This window comes from Papio anubis, chromosome 2 (genome assembly GCF_008728515.1).
Source record: "Papio anubis isolate 15944 chromosome 2, Panubis1.0, whole genome shotgun sequence".
NCBI lineage: Eukaryota > Metazoa > Chordata > Mammalia > Primates > Cercopithecidae > Papio > Papio anubis.
The window spans coordinates 64,557,896-64,573,365 of NC_044977.1; the positions used below are offsets into that span (position 1 = coordinate 64,557,896).

At 38.0% G+C, this 15,470-nt stretch overlaps 1 protein-coding gene across 7 annotated transcripts in view; it reads right to left on the reverse strand.

Annotated features, from left to right (window-relative positions):
- CHL1 (cell adhesion molecule L1 like) overlaps positions 1-15,470 on the reverse strand; it is a 209,905-nt gene that overhangs the window by 37,245 nt on the left and 157,190 nt on the right. For all 7 annotated transcript variants that reach the window (XM_003894176.5, XM_003894178.5, XM_009200328.4 and 4 more), the window contains 4 exons: positions 11,432-11,572; positions 10,987-11,098; positions 9,409-9,575; positions 6,361-6,526 (listed from right to left, as the gene is read on the reverse strand). In XM_003894176.5, coding sequence (XP_003894225.2) covers positions 6,361-6,526; positions 9,409-9,575; positions 10,987-11,098; positions 11,432-11,572 — 586 coding nt within the window. The remainder of the gene's footprint in view (positions 1-6,360; positions 6,527-9,408; positions 9,576-10,986; positions 11,099-11,431; positions 11,573-15,470) is intronic.

Consider the following 15,470-nt stretch of genomic DNA (forward strand, 5'->3'; position numbering starts at 1 on the left):
TAATGGAGCTGAAAAATACAGCAGGAGAATTTCATGAAGCATACACAAGTATCAAGAGCCAAAGCTACCAAGTGGAAGAAAGGATATGAGAGTTTGAAGACCACCTTGCTGAAATATGGTGTGCAGACAAGACTAGAGAAAAAAGAAAGAAAAGGAATGAACAAAGCCTTCAAGAAATATGGGACTTCATAAAAAGACTGAACCTACAATTGATTGGCATACCTGAAGGAGATGGGTAGAATGGAAACAAGCTGAAAAACACACTTCCAGATATTATCCAGGAGAACTTCCCAAACCTAGCAAGACAGGCCAACATGCAAATTGAGGAAATACAGAGTACATCACTAAGATACTCCATGAGAAGATCAACCCCAAGACACATAATCATCAGATTCTCTAAGGTTGAAATGAAGGAAAAAATGTTCAGGGCAGACAGAGAGAAAGGCCAGGTCACCTACAAAGGGAAGCCCATCAGACTAACAGTGGACCTCTCAGCAGAAACTCTACAAGCTAGAAGAGAGTGGGGGCCAATATTCAATATTCTTAAAGAAAAGAATATTCAGCCCAGAATTTCATATCCTGCCAAACTAAGCTTCACAAGTGAAGCAGAAATAAAATCCTTTCCAGACAAGCAAATGCTGAGAGATTTCATTACTGTCAGGCCTGCCTTGCAAGATCTCCTGGAAAAAAAGCACTAAATATAGAAAGGAAAAACCAGAACCATTCATGCAAAAACACACCAAAATATAAAGACCAATGACATGATGAAGAAACTTCACCAACTAATGAGCAAAATGACCGAACAGCATCATGATGACAGGATCAAATTCACACATAACAATACTAACCTTAAATGTAAATGCACTAAACAACCCAATTAAAAGACACAGACTGACAAATCAGATAAGGCGTCAAGACTCATCTGTGTGCTGTATTCAGGAGACCCATCTCACGTGCAAAGACACACACAGGCTCCAAATAAAGGGATGGAGGAAAATTTACCAAGCAAATGGAAAGCAAAACAAAGCAGGGTTTGCAATCCTAGTCTCTAACAAAACAAACTTAAAACCAACAAAGATCAAAAAAGACAAAGAAGGGCATTACATAGTGGTAAAGGGAACAATTCAACAAGAAGAGTTAACTATTCTAAACATATATACACCCAAAACAGGAGCAACCAGTTTCATAAAACAAGCTCTTAGAGACATACAAAGAGACTTAGACTCCCACACAATAATAGTGGGAGACTTCAACAACCCACTGTCAATATTAGACAGATCAGTGAGACAGAAAATTAACAAAGATATTCAGAACTTGAACCCAGCTCTGAACCAAGCAGACCCAATAGACATCTACAGAACTCTCCACCCCAAACCACCCCAAACCAACAGAATATACTTTCTTCTCAGCACCATATCACCCTTATTCTAAAACTGACCACATAATTGGAAACAAAACACTCCTCAGCAAATACAAAAAACTGTAAACCATAACAAACAGTCTCTCGGACCACAATGCAACCAAATTAGAACTCAGGATTAAGAAACTCATGCAAAACAACACAACTACATGGAAATTGATAAACTTGCTCCTGAATGACTCCTAGGTAAATAATGAAATTAAGGCAGAAATTAAGAAGTTTTTGAAACCAATGAGAACAAAGACACAATGTACCAGAGTATGTGGGACACAGCTAAAGCATTTAGTGCTATAAATTTCCCTAAATGCCCACATCACAAAGCTAGAAAGATCCACATGTTAACATCACAATTAAAAGAGCGAGAGAGGCAAAAGCAAACTAATCCAAGAGCTAGCAGAAGATAAGAAATATTGAAGGAGATAGAGATACAAAAAACCCTCCAAAAAATCAATGAATCCAGGAACTTTTTTTTTTTAAATTAACAAAATAGTCGACTAGGTAGACTGATAAAGAAGAAAGAGAGAAGAATCAAGTAGACACAATAACAAAATGATAAATGGGACATCACCACTGACCCCACAGAAATGCAAACTATCATCAAAGAATACTATAAACACCTCCATGCAAATAAACTAGAAAATCTAGAAGAAATGGATATATTCTTGGACACATACACCCTCCCAATACTAAATCAGGAAGAAGTTGAATCCCTGAATAGACCAATAACAAATTCTGAAATTGAGGCAGTAATTAATAATCTACCAGCCAATAAAGCCCAGGACCAGATGGATTCACAGCCGAATTCTACAAGAAGTACAAAAAGGAGCTGGTACCATTCCTTCTGAAACTATTCCACACAATTGAAAAGGAGGGACTCCTCCCTAACTCATTTTGTGAAGCTAGCATCATCCTGATACCAAAACCAGGAAGAGACACAACAAAAAAAGAAAACTTCAGGCCAATATCCCTGATGAACATTGATGTGAAAATCCTCAATAAAATACTGGCAGACTGAATCCAGCAGCATATCAAAAAACTTATCCACCATGAACAAGTCAACTTCATCTCTGGGATTCAAGGCTGATTCAACATATTCAAATCAATAAATGTAATTCATCACATAAACAGAACCAAAGACAAAATCTACATGATTATCTCAATAGATGCAGAAAAGGCCTTTGATAAAATTCAACATCCCTTCATGTTAAAAATTCTCAATTAACTAGGTATTGACGGAACACATCTCAAAATAGTAAGAGCTACTTATGATAAACCCACAGCCAATATCATATTGAATGGACAAAAGCTGGAAGCATTCCCTTTGCAAACCAGTACAAGACAAGGATGCCCTCTCTCACCACTCCTATTCAACATAGTATTGGAAGTTCTGGCCAGGGCAATCAGGCAGAAGAAAAAAAATAAAGTGTATTCAAATAGGAAGAGAGGAAGTCAAATTGTTTCTATTTGCAGATGACATGATTTTATATCTAGAAAACTCCATTGTCTCTGCCCCAAAACTCCTTGAACTGATAAGCAACTTCAGCAATGTCTCAGGATACAAAATCAATGTGCAAAAATCACAAGCATTCCTTTACCTCAGCAATAGACCAGCAGAGAGCCAAATCATAAATGTACTCCCATTCACAATTGCTACAAAGAGAATAAAATACCTAGGAATACAGTTAACAAGGGATGCAAAGGACCTCTTCAAGGAGAACTACAAACCACTGCTCAAGGAAGTAAGAAAGGACATACACAAATGAAAAGAAAATTCCATCCTCATGGATACAAAGAATTAATATCATGAAAATAGCCACACTGCCCTAAGTAATTTATAGATTCAATGCCATTCCCATCAAACTACCATTGACATTCTACACCGAACTAGAAAAAAACTACTTTAAATTTCATGAGGAATCAAAGAAGATCCCATATAGCCAAAACAATCCTAAGCAAAAAGAACAAATCTGGAGGCATCAAACTACCTGACTTCAAACTATACTATAAGGCTACAGTAACCAAAACAGCATGCTACTGGTATGAAGACAGACATATAGACAAATGGAGCATAACAGAGACCTGAAAAATAACACCACACATCTACAATCATCTGATCTTTGACAAAACTGACAAATTCAAGCACTGGGGAAAGGATCACCATTCAACAAATGGTGCTGGGAAAACTGGCTAGCCATATGCAAACAACTGAAACAACTGAAACTGAACCCCTTCCTTACACATTATACAAAAATTAACTCAAGATGAATTAAGACTTAAATGTAAAACCCAAAGCCATAAAGACCCTAGAAGAAAACCTAGACAGTACCATTCAGTACATAGGCATGGGCAAAGACTTCACGACAAAAATGCCGAAAGCAATTGCAAAATTTACAAATGTGATCTAATCAAACTAAAGCATTTCTGCACAGCAAAAGAAACTATCATCGGAGCGAATAGGCAGCTTACAGAATGGAAGAACATGTTTACAATCTACCCATCTGACAAAGGTCTAATATTCATAATTTAAAAGGAACTTAAACATATTTACAAGAAACAAACAAACAACCCCATCAAAGAATGGGCAAAGAATATGAACAGATATTTCTCAAAAGAAGACATTTACATGGCCAACAAACATATGAAAAAAAAGCTCAACATGAGCGATCACCAGAGAGATGTAAGTCAAAACCACAATGAGATACCATCTCATGCCAGTCAGAATGGGGATTATTAAAAAGTCAAGAAACAACAGATGCTGGTGAGACTGTGGAGAAAAAGGAACACTTTTACACTGTTGGTGAGAATGTAAATTAGTTCAACCATTGTGGAAGACAGTATGGTAATTCCTCAAGGATCTAGAACCAGAAATACCATTTGACCCAGCAATCACATTACTGGCTCTATACCCAAGGGAATATATATCTTTCTACTATAAAGACACATGCACATATATGTTTATTGCTGCACTGTTTACAATAGTAAAGACATGAAACTGACACAAAGGTCCATCAGTGATAGGCTGGATAAAGAAAATATGGTACATATACACCATGGAATACTATGCAGCCACAAAAAGGAATGAGATCCTGTCCTTTGCAGGGACATGGATGAAGCTGGAAGCCATCATTCTCAGCAAACAAGTGGGAGATGAACAATGAGAACACATGGACACAGAGAGGGGAATCACACATATCAGGGACTTTTGGGGGGTGGAGGGCAAGGGTAGAGAACTTAGGTCAATAGGTGCAGCAAACCACCATGGCACATGTATACCTATGTAGCAAACCTGCACGTTCTGTTCATTGTATCCCATTTTTTTAAGAAGATATAAAGAAAAACAAAAATTAAAAAAAAAAGAAATTTGTCATAAGAAAAAAAATGAAGAAATTAGTAGTACAAATCACAAGAGCAAAAATGGACTGTGCACTTGGTATTTTCTAAGTGCTCTGTATGTTAATGTTTTCTAAGTTCTTGGTATTGTTAACCCTATAATGAAAGTACCTTTTTAATACTTTTAATTCTAACTATGTTATGGGATTTAAAACCAAGGCACACAGATGTTAAGCAGCTTGTCTAAGTTCAAAGATCTAATAAGTGACTGAACTGAGATTTGAATCTGAGCCATTGAGCTTCAGAGTTTATGATCTTACCCATGGCACTGTTGCTGTCTCATGCAAGCAGCACATGTCCTATCTAAACATTTTCAGATTTTTACTTTTACAGAGCAATAAATTACAAAACTAATGAGAGGTGAGATTTGGCTCCAACATGGTTAAGTTTTAATCCTTATTTAGTAACAATGCAAAAGCATGCAAAGCTGACTTTCACATCTTTTCAAAAGAGAGTAGACATTCAGCAAATGCTGACTTTTTATTTCTTTGATGTACTTAATATTGTCTAGTGCTATTAAGCATCCATTCACACTTTCCTCTATATGTTCCCTTTTATATTTTGTCTATATTCTCTATACAGAGTTTGGAAGACTCAAACGTATGCTTCTCAGTACTTTCCGGCAGGAAGAATCCTGGATATAATTTAGGTTTTGCTAGTTAGTTAAATAAACTTATGTGAGATTGAAAAGTAGAAGGAAAATGGACTCCATCTTCTCTGGGCCAGTGGAAGCAGATAGTGGTTCTGGCAGACATGAGAGTCGGCAGGGGCAGGACTCACGAGTAGTACCAATGGGGTGAGGTAGTCATGAAGATGGCAGCAGTTTCCAGACACCTGGATTGCAGCTGCAGTGCTTTGTGATCATGAACGTAGAAGACTAGTATGCAGCTTCTTCTAGGCCTAGCTCCTCCAGTCTCCTTTTTTGCAAGCATCCAAACCCATGCAGTTCTCAGTCTTTTTTTTGCAAGCATCCAAGCCCTTGCAATTCTTCCTCAGTTACTTAGAGTGGTTTCTATTTCACACACTAACAGAATGGTACATGTTACATGAAAAGTCAGTAGCAAAAATAGGATGATAAATATATGATAGGAGAGTGAAGTGACTTGAAGACAGAAATATTATTCAGTTTTTGTTTTTATTTCAGTATGAATACTTTTAGAACTTTTTATTTTTTATTTTTTATTTTTTTTTATTTTGAGACAGAGTCTCACTCTGTCGTCCAGGCTGGAGTGCAGTGGTATGATCTCAGCTCACCGCAACCCCCACCTCCTGGGTTCAAGTGATACTTGTGCCCCAGCCTCTTGAGTAGCTGGGATTGCACGTGCACACCACCATGCCTGGCTAATTTTTGTATTTTTAATAGAGACGGGGTTTCACCATGTTGGTTAGGCTAGCCTCGAACTCCTGGCCTCAAGTGATCCATCCACCTCGGTCTCCCAAAGTGCTGGGATTACAAGCATGAGTCACTGCGCCCGGCCTGGAATTTTTCTTTCAAATGCAAGGTGTTCAACCCAAGCAAATATTATGACACATCATAGTAGTTTACCTACCTGCCATCTTCTGTGCCATTAATTTCGAAGGCTTCTCCATCTTTACTCCAGGACAACTTCAAACTGTGTTTCAAATGTAAGTCACATTTGCTCTCACAATGCAATTCAAGCATATGCAATTTGGGGATACGAGGATTCTTAGGAGAAACTCTAAGTTGTGTAGCATCTGTTTTTACCAAACAAAGATATTAGTTAGAACTAAGCATAGCTTACTTTGTTATTAAGTGCCTGCAATTTAAGTAACCCAAACTGTCACCATAACAGTCCAATCCTCATGCAGGGTTTCTCCCACTGTAATTTCCTAACATTGTATGTCATTATTATTTTCTTTCCATCCAGGCTTGGACATCTGACAAAATTTAAGTGGAAATACCAATTAATAGTTTAGGAATTTCCCTCATTATTTCTTGGGCAAGGGAGTAAGCAAAGTATGAGCAAACAAATGTCTCTAGAATTTGAAAACAACATAATTTCTCCTTCAAGTGCTTCTGGGTATGTAATCAAAGCACTGTAAAGGAAAAGGGATAGTTGATTCTCTGTTAGCATGTTTATTATTAATTCAGAAACGTGAGGGTAAATGTTCAAGCCCATGCATGGATGAAATATCAACATGAAGGTGGGGAACTAGAAAATAAGCCTTGGAAGGGTAGGGCCTGTGCCTGTTTTGTAACACTGTGGTATCCTCAGAGCCTAGAAGGGAGCCTATATATCATAGGCGTTCAATACATATTGCTAAATCTACTGTTGAATGAATTACAGTGAGTGATAATTTGAAACAAAAATAAAGTTGTGGTTATCAACATTATGAAACTCAAAGATTAGTATATGGTTGCCTTAAAAAATGTTTGCTTCATTATGATTGTTTCAAAACATGCAATCCTTACTCTTTAAGGCTATGTTAAAAGTAAGTATACTCTTAATGTGGCATTAGGCATTTTGGGGGACCTCTCACAGACCAACTGTACAAGTTGACCTCCAATTCCATAATTATACTCTGATATTTGCTATGTACATTTTCCTCAAGGAACTGGTTAAAAACGGAAAGTGTTAATAAAATTAATTGTTATCCCAGGCACAAAAACTTGAAGAGACTATTAAATTGAATTAATTTTAACTGAATTATTTGACATCCTACTTCTAATTCTAAATATAAAGCCAGAAATTCATTTAATAATAATATAATTTAATAAGCACTTCTCTATCAAGACTCTGCTATGTAATGTATATTCATTGTGGCATTTTATAATTATAACAACTTTATGAATATTAATACTCCCACCTTACACAGAACGTAATTTAAGGTTAAAATGAAATTAAACCATAAGACCAAGGTTTCCTAACTGGTAAGGTGCTAAATCAGGATTTAAACCCAAATCTGCCTGAGATTAAAGCTCATGCTTTCTTTTTTTTTTTTTTTTTTGAGACGGAGTCTAGCTCTGTTGCCCAGGCTGGAGTTTAGTGGTGATCTCGGCTCACTGCAAGCTCCGCCTCCCGGTTTCACTCCATTCTCCTGCCTCAGCCTCCTGAGTAGCTGGCACTACAGGAGCCCGCTGCCACGCCTGGCTAATTTTGTTTTTGTATTTTTAGTAGAGACGGGATTTCACCGTGTTCGCCAGTATGGTCTCGATCTCTTGACATCGTGATCCGCCCATCTCGGCCTCCCAAAGTGCTAGGATTATAGGCGTGAGCCACCGTGCCCGGCCAAAGCTCATGCTTTCAATCACTATATTATATAGACTCTCACTTAACTCCATTCCCAACATGACTTTTGTATATGTAAAAAAATGTGTCCTTAATCCTTCATTGATATGATTTGTATATAGTCTTTGCATATAAAATAGACACTACAGCATATTGAAAATTTGTAAACCTGTCCATCTCTCTGGCCACTAGCAGTTTTGAGGTCCATTTTGGGTGAAGCGCTGTGTTGGGCAATAGGAATGCAAAGTTCTATTTAGATTTGAGGCTTCATGCTCCTTACAGCTAGCTGTGTTGCTTAACCTTAATATAGGTTTACTTTTTGAAGTATAAACACAATCATCATCATCATCAGTGACTTCATGAGGGCATCCTGAAAAGTATACATAACATTTGAAAATGTAGAAGACATAAGATATAAGTAGATATTATGAGAGAGTATTTGTGTGCTTTAAAAATATAGTCTGTCGGGGTGGCACATTGATTTACTTAGGGCACAGAGAGACAAATACTACAAAATAAGAAAAGGATGTAAGACCAAAGAGAAGGAAAAAAAAGGGATGAAAAAAGAAGGAAGGAAGGATGTATATGGGAAAAGAGAAAAAAAGAAATGTCAAGACATCAGTGGATACAACAGCAGAATATGTATGGGGTAAAAAGGCATCAGTGAAAACAGATGATGAAACAACTATGCTCTCCCTTTTCTAGGTGGAAGGGAGAAGCGGGCTGGGATATTGACGTGACACAAGAAACAGAAGTGCTTCCTACTATTACTGAAGGACCTTTCTGTTCTTTGGGTTTTCTTGAGGATTCTCTGAGCAATATTAAAATCAAAATATCGGTGAAACCCAAGAAACTATCAACAGCTCCCAGGACCATGCGCTGAAGTGAGAAGGAATAATACAAAGCTGTTTATGACTCAAAAAGAGGATCAAAAATCCTCCTCATTCTGTCATGCCTCAATCATTATAAAGTTATGAGTTTGTGAAATCTTTAGCTCAAAAACTTGATTACTGGTAACATTACCTTGAGTTGGCTTTTGAAATAAAATATAGTTACAGAAATGTGGTGTAGTGTGGTTAATAGGTCATTTTTAAATATTGACAGCCATCTGTCACTAAGGACACCTGGCTCCCTCTTAAAATAGGATGAAGCTGCACACCTGTCATTGGCATACCCTGTAATTCTTGCAATAATCTTTTAGATGAAACCCAATCTAGGAATTTTGAAAAACGTTTCAAAGAAATTTATCAGGCACTCCAACATAAACTGTATTATTCCATTTGGGCAAATGAAGACAGACTGAACCCACGTGACAATTCATGCAAAGTAACAGTGAAATAAAAATACTTCTAATATCCAAATTGGCTGTGACTGCAGTTTTTCCTATAGCATTTTCTACCCAACATGAATATGACCCAGCGTCTTCTTCGGTGGTTCTGTTGATCTGCAATGTGCCATTGTCATAGACATGATACCGCCTGCCCTCCAGGGGTTTCGCTTCTTCCACCTTCTGCCTATGGACAGAGAAAGCATACATCCATTTGAGGTGAGGCAAAATTGCATACTCTTTTTAATACTAGTCAGTGACATCATTCAGCCTAATCACCTTTCAGCAGCTTAGCAAACCTTATGAAATGTTCCACTGGGTTTCATATTTTTCTCAAAATGGACCATGAATGTATATCTTATCTACCCAAATAGACTGCGGCTAGAGAAAGCCTAAGTCCATGCTCCGTGCTTCTGCTGTATTTGTCATAGCTACCAGCACCCGTTTGCATGTATCCTCAGAGCTTAATAAATATTTTCTGGCTTATTGATGGTGAACTCTTTAATTAATGATCACTCCAGGGTACCAAATGGGAAAGCTAGTAATTGAAAGAGATAATGAATCTGCCAAACCTCCTGCTGTCCTGGGAGAACACTGGTCATTCAGAAATATTATAAGCCAGGGAGTCTCTAGCCAAATAGACTGTGGACATGGATTACATTTACCCTATCAACCCCAGAGCCATTTCCTCCCACATTCATCCATTTCCAAGCATTTGCTGCCACAGCTTGATTTATCCTGTACATTTCACAATAAGTGACTGCTTGATTTTAAAACAAACAAACAAAGGATAAACTGTGGATGCAGTCCATGCAGGATCCTACCAGACAGGGACTAGGCTGAGGTAAGCAAGAGGGTTGCCTCAGATGCAAAATTTAACAGGGTGCCAAACATCTCAGTAAGCAAGGTGAATAATATTTCAATGGAGCGTTCTGAAAAATCAAAATAATTCAGAAAACCCATGACGAACAAAATATATATCATGATTTAAAATAAAGGTAATATCTGACCCTATAAATGTATGACCTGGTGTCACTCATCTCACCCTGCCCTACAGACCAATGACAAAATTATTCAAGAACTATTTAACCACGCTTTTTCAGTAAAGTAACTAATAAAGTAGATCCATACTGATAATGTCTTTGGACTTGTGATACCAATTAATCCATTGAAATTAAAATCAAAATGAATGCTGGAAAAGTCTGAAGCACATGTATTTGGAATTAAATGCGAGCTAAGATAATTATTTAGATAATCCCAAAACAACAACAATAGAGTAAAATATGACCTTGTGGTACCCCATAATGAAAAACCAATTCTACCTTTAAAATTGTCTCTAGAATCTCTTCAATTCTCTGCTTTTCTTTATGAACACAAGTGGCTCTCTGTATGTCTCTATGTGAGAAAATCCTAGAAATCTAGCCAATGTTTTCAGAAGAGGTAATTTCCTGAAAGGTAAGTTTGTTACCTTATGTCTCAGAGGCACTGGGTACATGTAACAATATAGACCCAATGCAGCCTGTCAAATGATGGATGAAGAAACAAGGTCAAATCTACAATTTACATTCTCTTAAGAAAACTGTGCGCCGCCGGCTTACCAGGACACGACTGCCTCAGGTGAAGCAAAGAACTCGCAATGTAAGAAAGCACTGTACCCAACCACTGTAGCATAATTTTCTCCATCTTTGGTTTGTATCAATGGACGGACATCTATTTGAAAATAACATAAATACAGTTTTAAATTTTGGTGGAAGAAAGATGTGCAAACTAAATTTTTCTACGTCCTAGCCATATTAATACGAATAGAGAACAGCGGAATATTATGGTGGGTGTCTGTCTTGAATTATAAAAGTATCCCAATTCAATACATTTTTGAAAGTATAATTTCAGTGTGAAGTCTAAAACTCAAATGTATGGTGAAAAGTGCTTTGATTCTTTTCCCCCATATATTATGTGTCAAGAGTTAACTGGTATTTCTGAACATGACCTCGACCATTTTCCTTAAGAAAATAGCAAGTTAAGTCAGCTCCCAGGCACACTCACCCACAACATCAACATTGGCACTGGCAAGGATAGTTCCGTGGACATTGGAGGCTTCACACTGGTACACAGCAGTATGATTCGGTTGAAGGTTGGTAAAACTGATTTCCCTGGGGAAGACAACATCACCAGCAAATGGATGATCTGAAAGAGATTAAAGAATGTCAGTTTGATAAAGAACAGGACATAAAATATTTATACACCATTTATTAAATGTGTCACACAGTATTTATATTTTAAAACCAGTTTAGGGTGACTAATAGTTCATTGAAGCCAATTATTTAGGCTTTCTGAACATCGACTATGAACTTTTCTTTCTAGATCCATTTGAGTTTTCAATCCTTTTTCAAGTTAATATTTAGTAACAGAACATCTGCTCGTCTAGAGCTCCCAGACTTTCCATACCCATATGCATAGTACTATTCTGAATTATCCATTAGGCATTCAAGACCTATGATGAAGTGACACTCTGTTACTCTTCTGAATTTAGATACTGTTGCTGCCTGGCACAAGTCACAGGGTCAACACATCTTGATCTCCCAAGTTACCAGTATTGGCTGCTATTTTCCCCCTTGACACTTTTGTTCCCATTTCAGTTCTCTGCCTCTCTACGGTTTTCTGATCTGCACCATTCATTTCATTTGTCTTGCTTCACTATTTAACCACTTCATGTACATTCCTTGTATATTTCATTTTCCCAGTAAGACTAAACCCTTCTTGAGAAAAAGGGCCAGGTTTTCTAGTTTCGGGCAATAAAACCTTCCACACTCCTGATCCAAGCAGAATTGTGGAAATATCTCTTGGAAATGAGAATACCTAACATGAGACTGGGCACGGTGGCTCATACCTGTAATCCAGCAATTTGGGAGGCTGAGGCGGGTGGACCACTTAAGGTCAGGAGTTCAAGACCAACCTGGCCAACATGGCAAAACCCTGTCTCCGCTAAAAACACAAAAATCAACCAGGTGTGGTGGTGCGCTCCTGTAATCCTAGCTACTCTGGAGGCTGAGGCAGGAGAATCACTTGAACCCAGGAGGTGGAGGTTACAGTGAGCCGAGATCATGGCGCCACTGCACTCCAGCCGGACAACAAGAGTGAGACTCTGTCTCAAAAAAATAAATAAATAAATAAAATAAAAGAAGAAGAAAAAATAAACAAACCCTAACATTTCTGATGCATTTATTAAGGACCAAAAACTCTATTGGATGTGGCACATGCATGATCTCATTGACACTGCTCAGAACTCGATGGATCAGCATTTATATGGCCATTTTAAAGGTGAGGGAACTGGACTGCAGAGAAGTTGAATGACATATCCCACAGCATTTGGCCATTTTTCTGACTCTAAAAGCCCTATCCTTGCTATGACGCCATTAAAAAAAAAAAAAAAAAAAAAAATCCAGTGGGAAGGAAAACATTAGCTGGAAATGTCAAGGGATGGGCACAAATGCAAAAATTTTTAGTTTAAAGGACATTACAACATTAATAATCAATCGAATTCCATTTTTCTAATTGTGTCCCCATTATACAAGATAATGACTATACTAAGTTTTAGGTTCTAGAAAACATGAATATTACATACTAAAATAAAAGACTTATACATCTTTTTCTGCCTGGGAGTCATAAATGAATATTTTTTTCACTTGACTGTGAGCTTCCTGAGGGCAGGACCTCACTGTGAGGTTGTGCAGCATGTCCCCAGTGCCCAAAGAGCAGCTACCACAGAAAATTCAGTCAGTAAATACTTGTTGGAATGACTTAAAATGTTAGGTTGGGCAACCTTTATTCCTGAAAGGTCCCTGTAAACAGGCAAAACAATAGTCCCTGAAAGATGTACACATTCTAAGTCCCAGAATGTATGACTATGTTACCTTACATGGAAAAATGGGACTTGCAGATATGATTACGGTTAAGGACATTGAGGTAGGAAAATTATTTCCTACCCCTGGATGACCCAAGTGGGCTCAATATAATCACAAAGCTCCTGAAAATCAGAAGGCCTTTCTTGGCTGTGGCCAGAGTGAAATGTGACCATGGAAGGATGGTCAGAGTGATGCAGTGTAGCTGGCTTTCAAGATGGCTGGAGGGAGCCAGCAAATGTGGGCAGCCTGGGAAAGCTGGAAAAGGCAGAGAAAGGAGTGCTCTCCAAGCACTTCCAGGACATGGCCTGCTGACACTTTGATTTTAGCCAAGACTCGTGTTGAACTTTTACGGAAAGGTAAAATAGTATATATGTACTCTTTTAAACTCTTAAATTTATAGTAATTTAATTTGTTATAGCAATGTTAGAAAACTAATACAATCCTATTGAACAATTTATCACTTATTTCTTGCAAATTAGCAAGATGAGTAGCTCTTCCAAGTTTTTTAAGGCTAAACTCTCTAAGAATGCTGCAAAGCACTGAGTCTGTAATCCCACTCTTCACTACCACACTCCACTCAGAGTTACCCCCATCCTCCCATATAGTTCTCCTTGTCCCATCTGATCCATGTATGACTCTGAATTAACAATTCATTACAAAGAAAAGAAATTACACTATTTAAATGATACTTTATTTAAGTAAGTAAACATTGCTTAAATCTGCCTGCTGGCATGGGTATGGAAATTGTTGTGTATTGACAAAGGCTAACAGAAGCTCCCAGGATTCAAGAAAGCCAAATCTTTATAAAACACACTAGTCCTGACATACTTCAGAAATTCTTTCTCAGTTTTGTCTTTGGTCAACCCAGTGAGAAATTATCAACAAAGTGGATGAAACTTCAGCTCTGGAGTTAATCTTTCCTGGGTTCGGTTCCTGGTTTTAAATGTACCTGGGTTGCATTCTCCAGTAAGTAAGGTAACCTCTCTAAGCCTCAATTGCCAATGGAGAATAATAGAATCTATTTTTCAAGCTGCTACGAGGTTCAGAAATATCATATGCAAAGCATGTGAAAAGGGTTAGGCCGATAATCAATAATAGTAATCATTTTGATTTAATTTTGAGATAACATGGGGAAAGGATATATAATCCCTAAAACTAAAATACACTCAAAGAGATTTCAAATCCTTTAGCCAACCCACTGTCATCAAGTATCCCAACCTATAAAAGTTTATGACCTGTTTGCAGGGCAACAGGGAGAGCCATGACCAAAAGCTGTGAACAGAACACAGAGCTTGGATTCCAGTGACTTGGCTTTAGTTTGAAGTCTACCATTATTCAGCTGTGCGGTCTTGCATAAGTTTATTTTCAGCCTTGACCTCCTCATCCATTAACAAACCTATTGACTCGATTTCAAAATAAATCCAGAAGCTAACCACGACTGCCACCAATCTAGCCCTGAGCCCAGAGCCTCTCAGACGGCCTCCTACCTAGAATCAATCACACAGCCCATTCTCCATTCGGAGGCCAGGAAAATACCTTGTAAAAATGCAAATTAGATTGTGTCACTCTTCTGCTCAAAATCCTCCAAGAGCTGCCTAGTGTATTCTCAAAATCCCAAGGCCCTACTTCAATGTTCATCTTTACCTAAGCTCTGGCCCCTTCCCCTGCTGGTGGATCTGGTGGCCTAAGGCTGCCCCTTGCACTCCCTCAGCTTCAGCCACACTCACCTCTTTTCTCTTCCTCAACACACCTCTCCACTGAGAAAGCACTTTTCCTGCTATTTACATGGCTGACTTCCTCACCTCCTTCCGATCTCTACTCAAAGTAAATTACCACAGGGGTCTTACTATTATTATCTTAAAATAAGATCGCAACTCTGGGTCCTGAACCTCTTTCAGGCTTTACTACACCACAGTACACACTCATGTATTGTTTGTCTAATGGCAGCAGAGCAAGGATTCCATCCATTTTATTCACTGTTGTATCTCAAGCATGAAGTTGGGTGCAGGGAACATAGGAGGTACCCCATAGATATTACTGAATGAATGAATCAGTTAAATATGAATAATAGCACCTCCTTTACAAAGTTCTTTTAAGGATTCTAAGTAATTTGTGAATGTCTTTTGTAAACAGCGAAATACCATCCAAATATAACATTTTATGATTTTGTATTCCGGAGA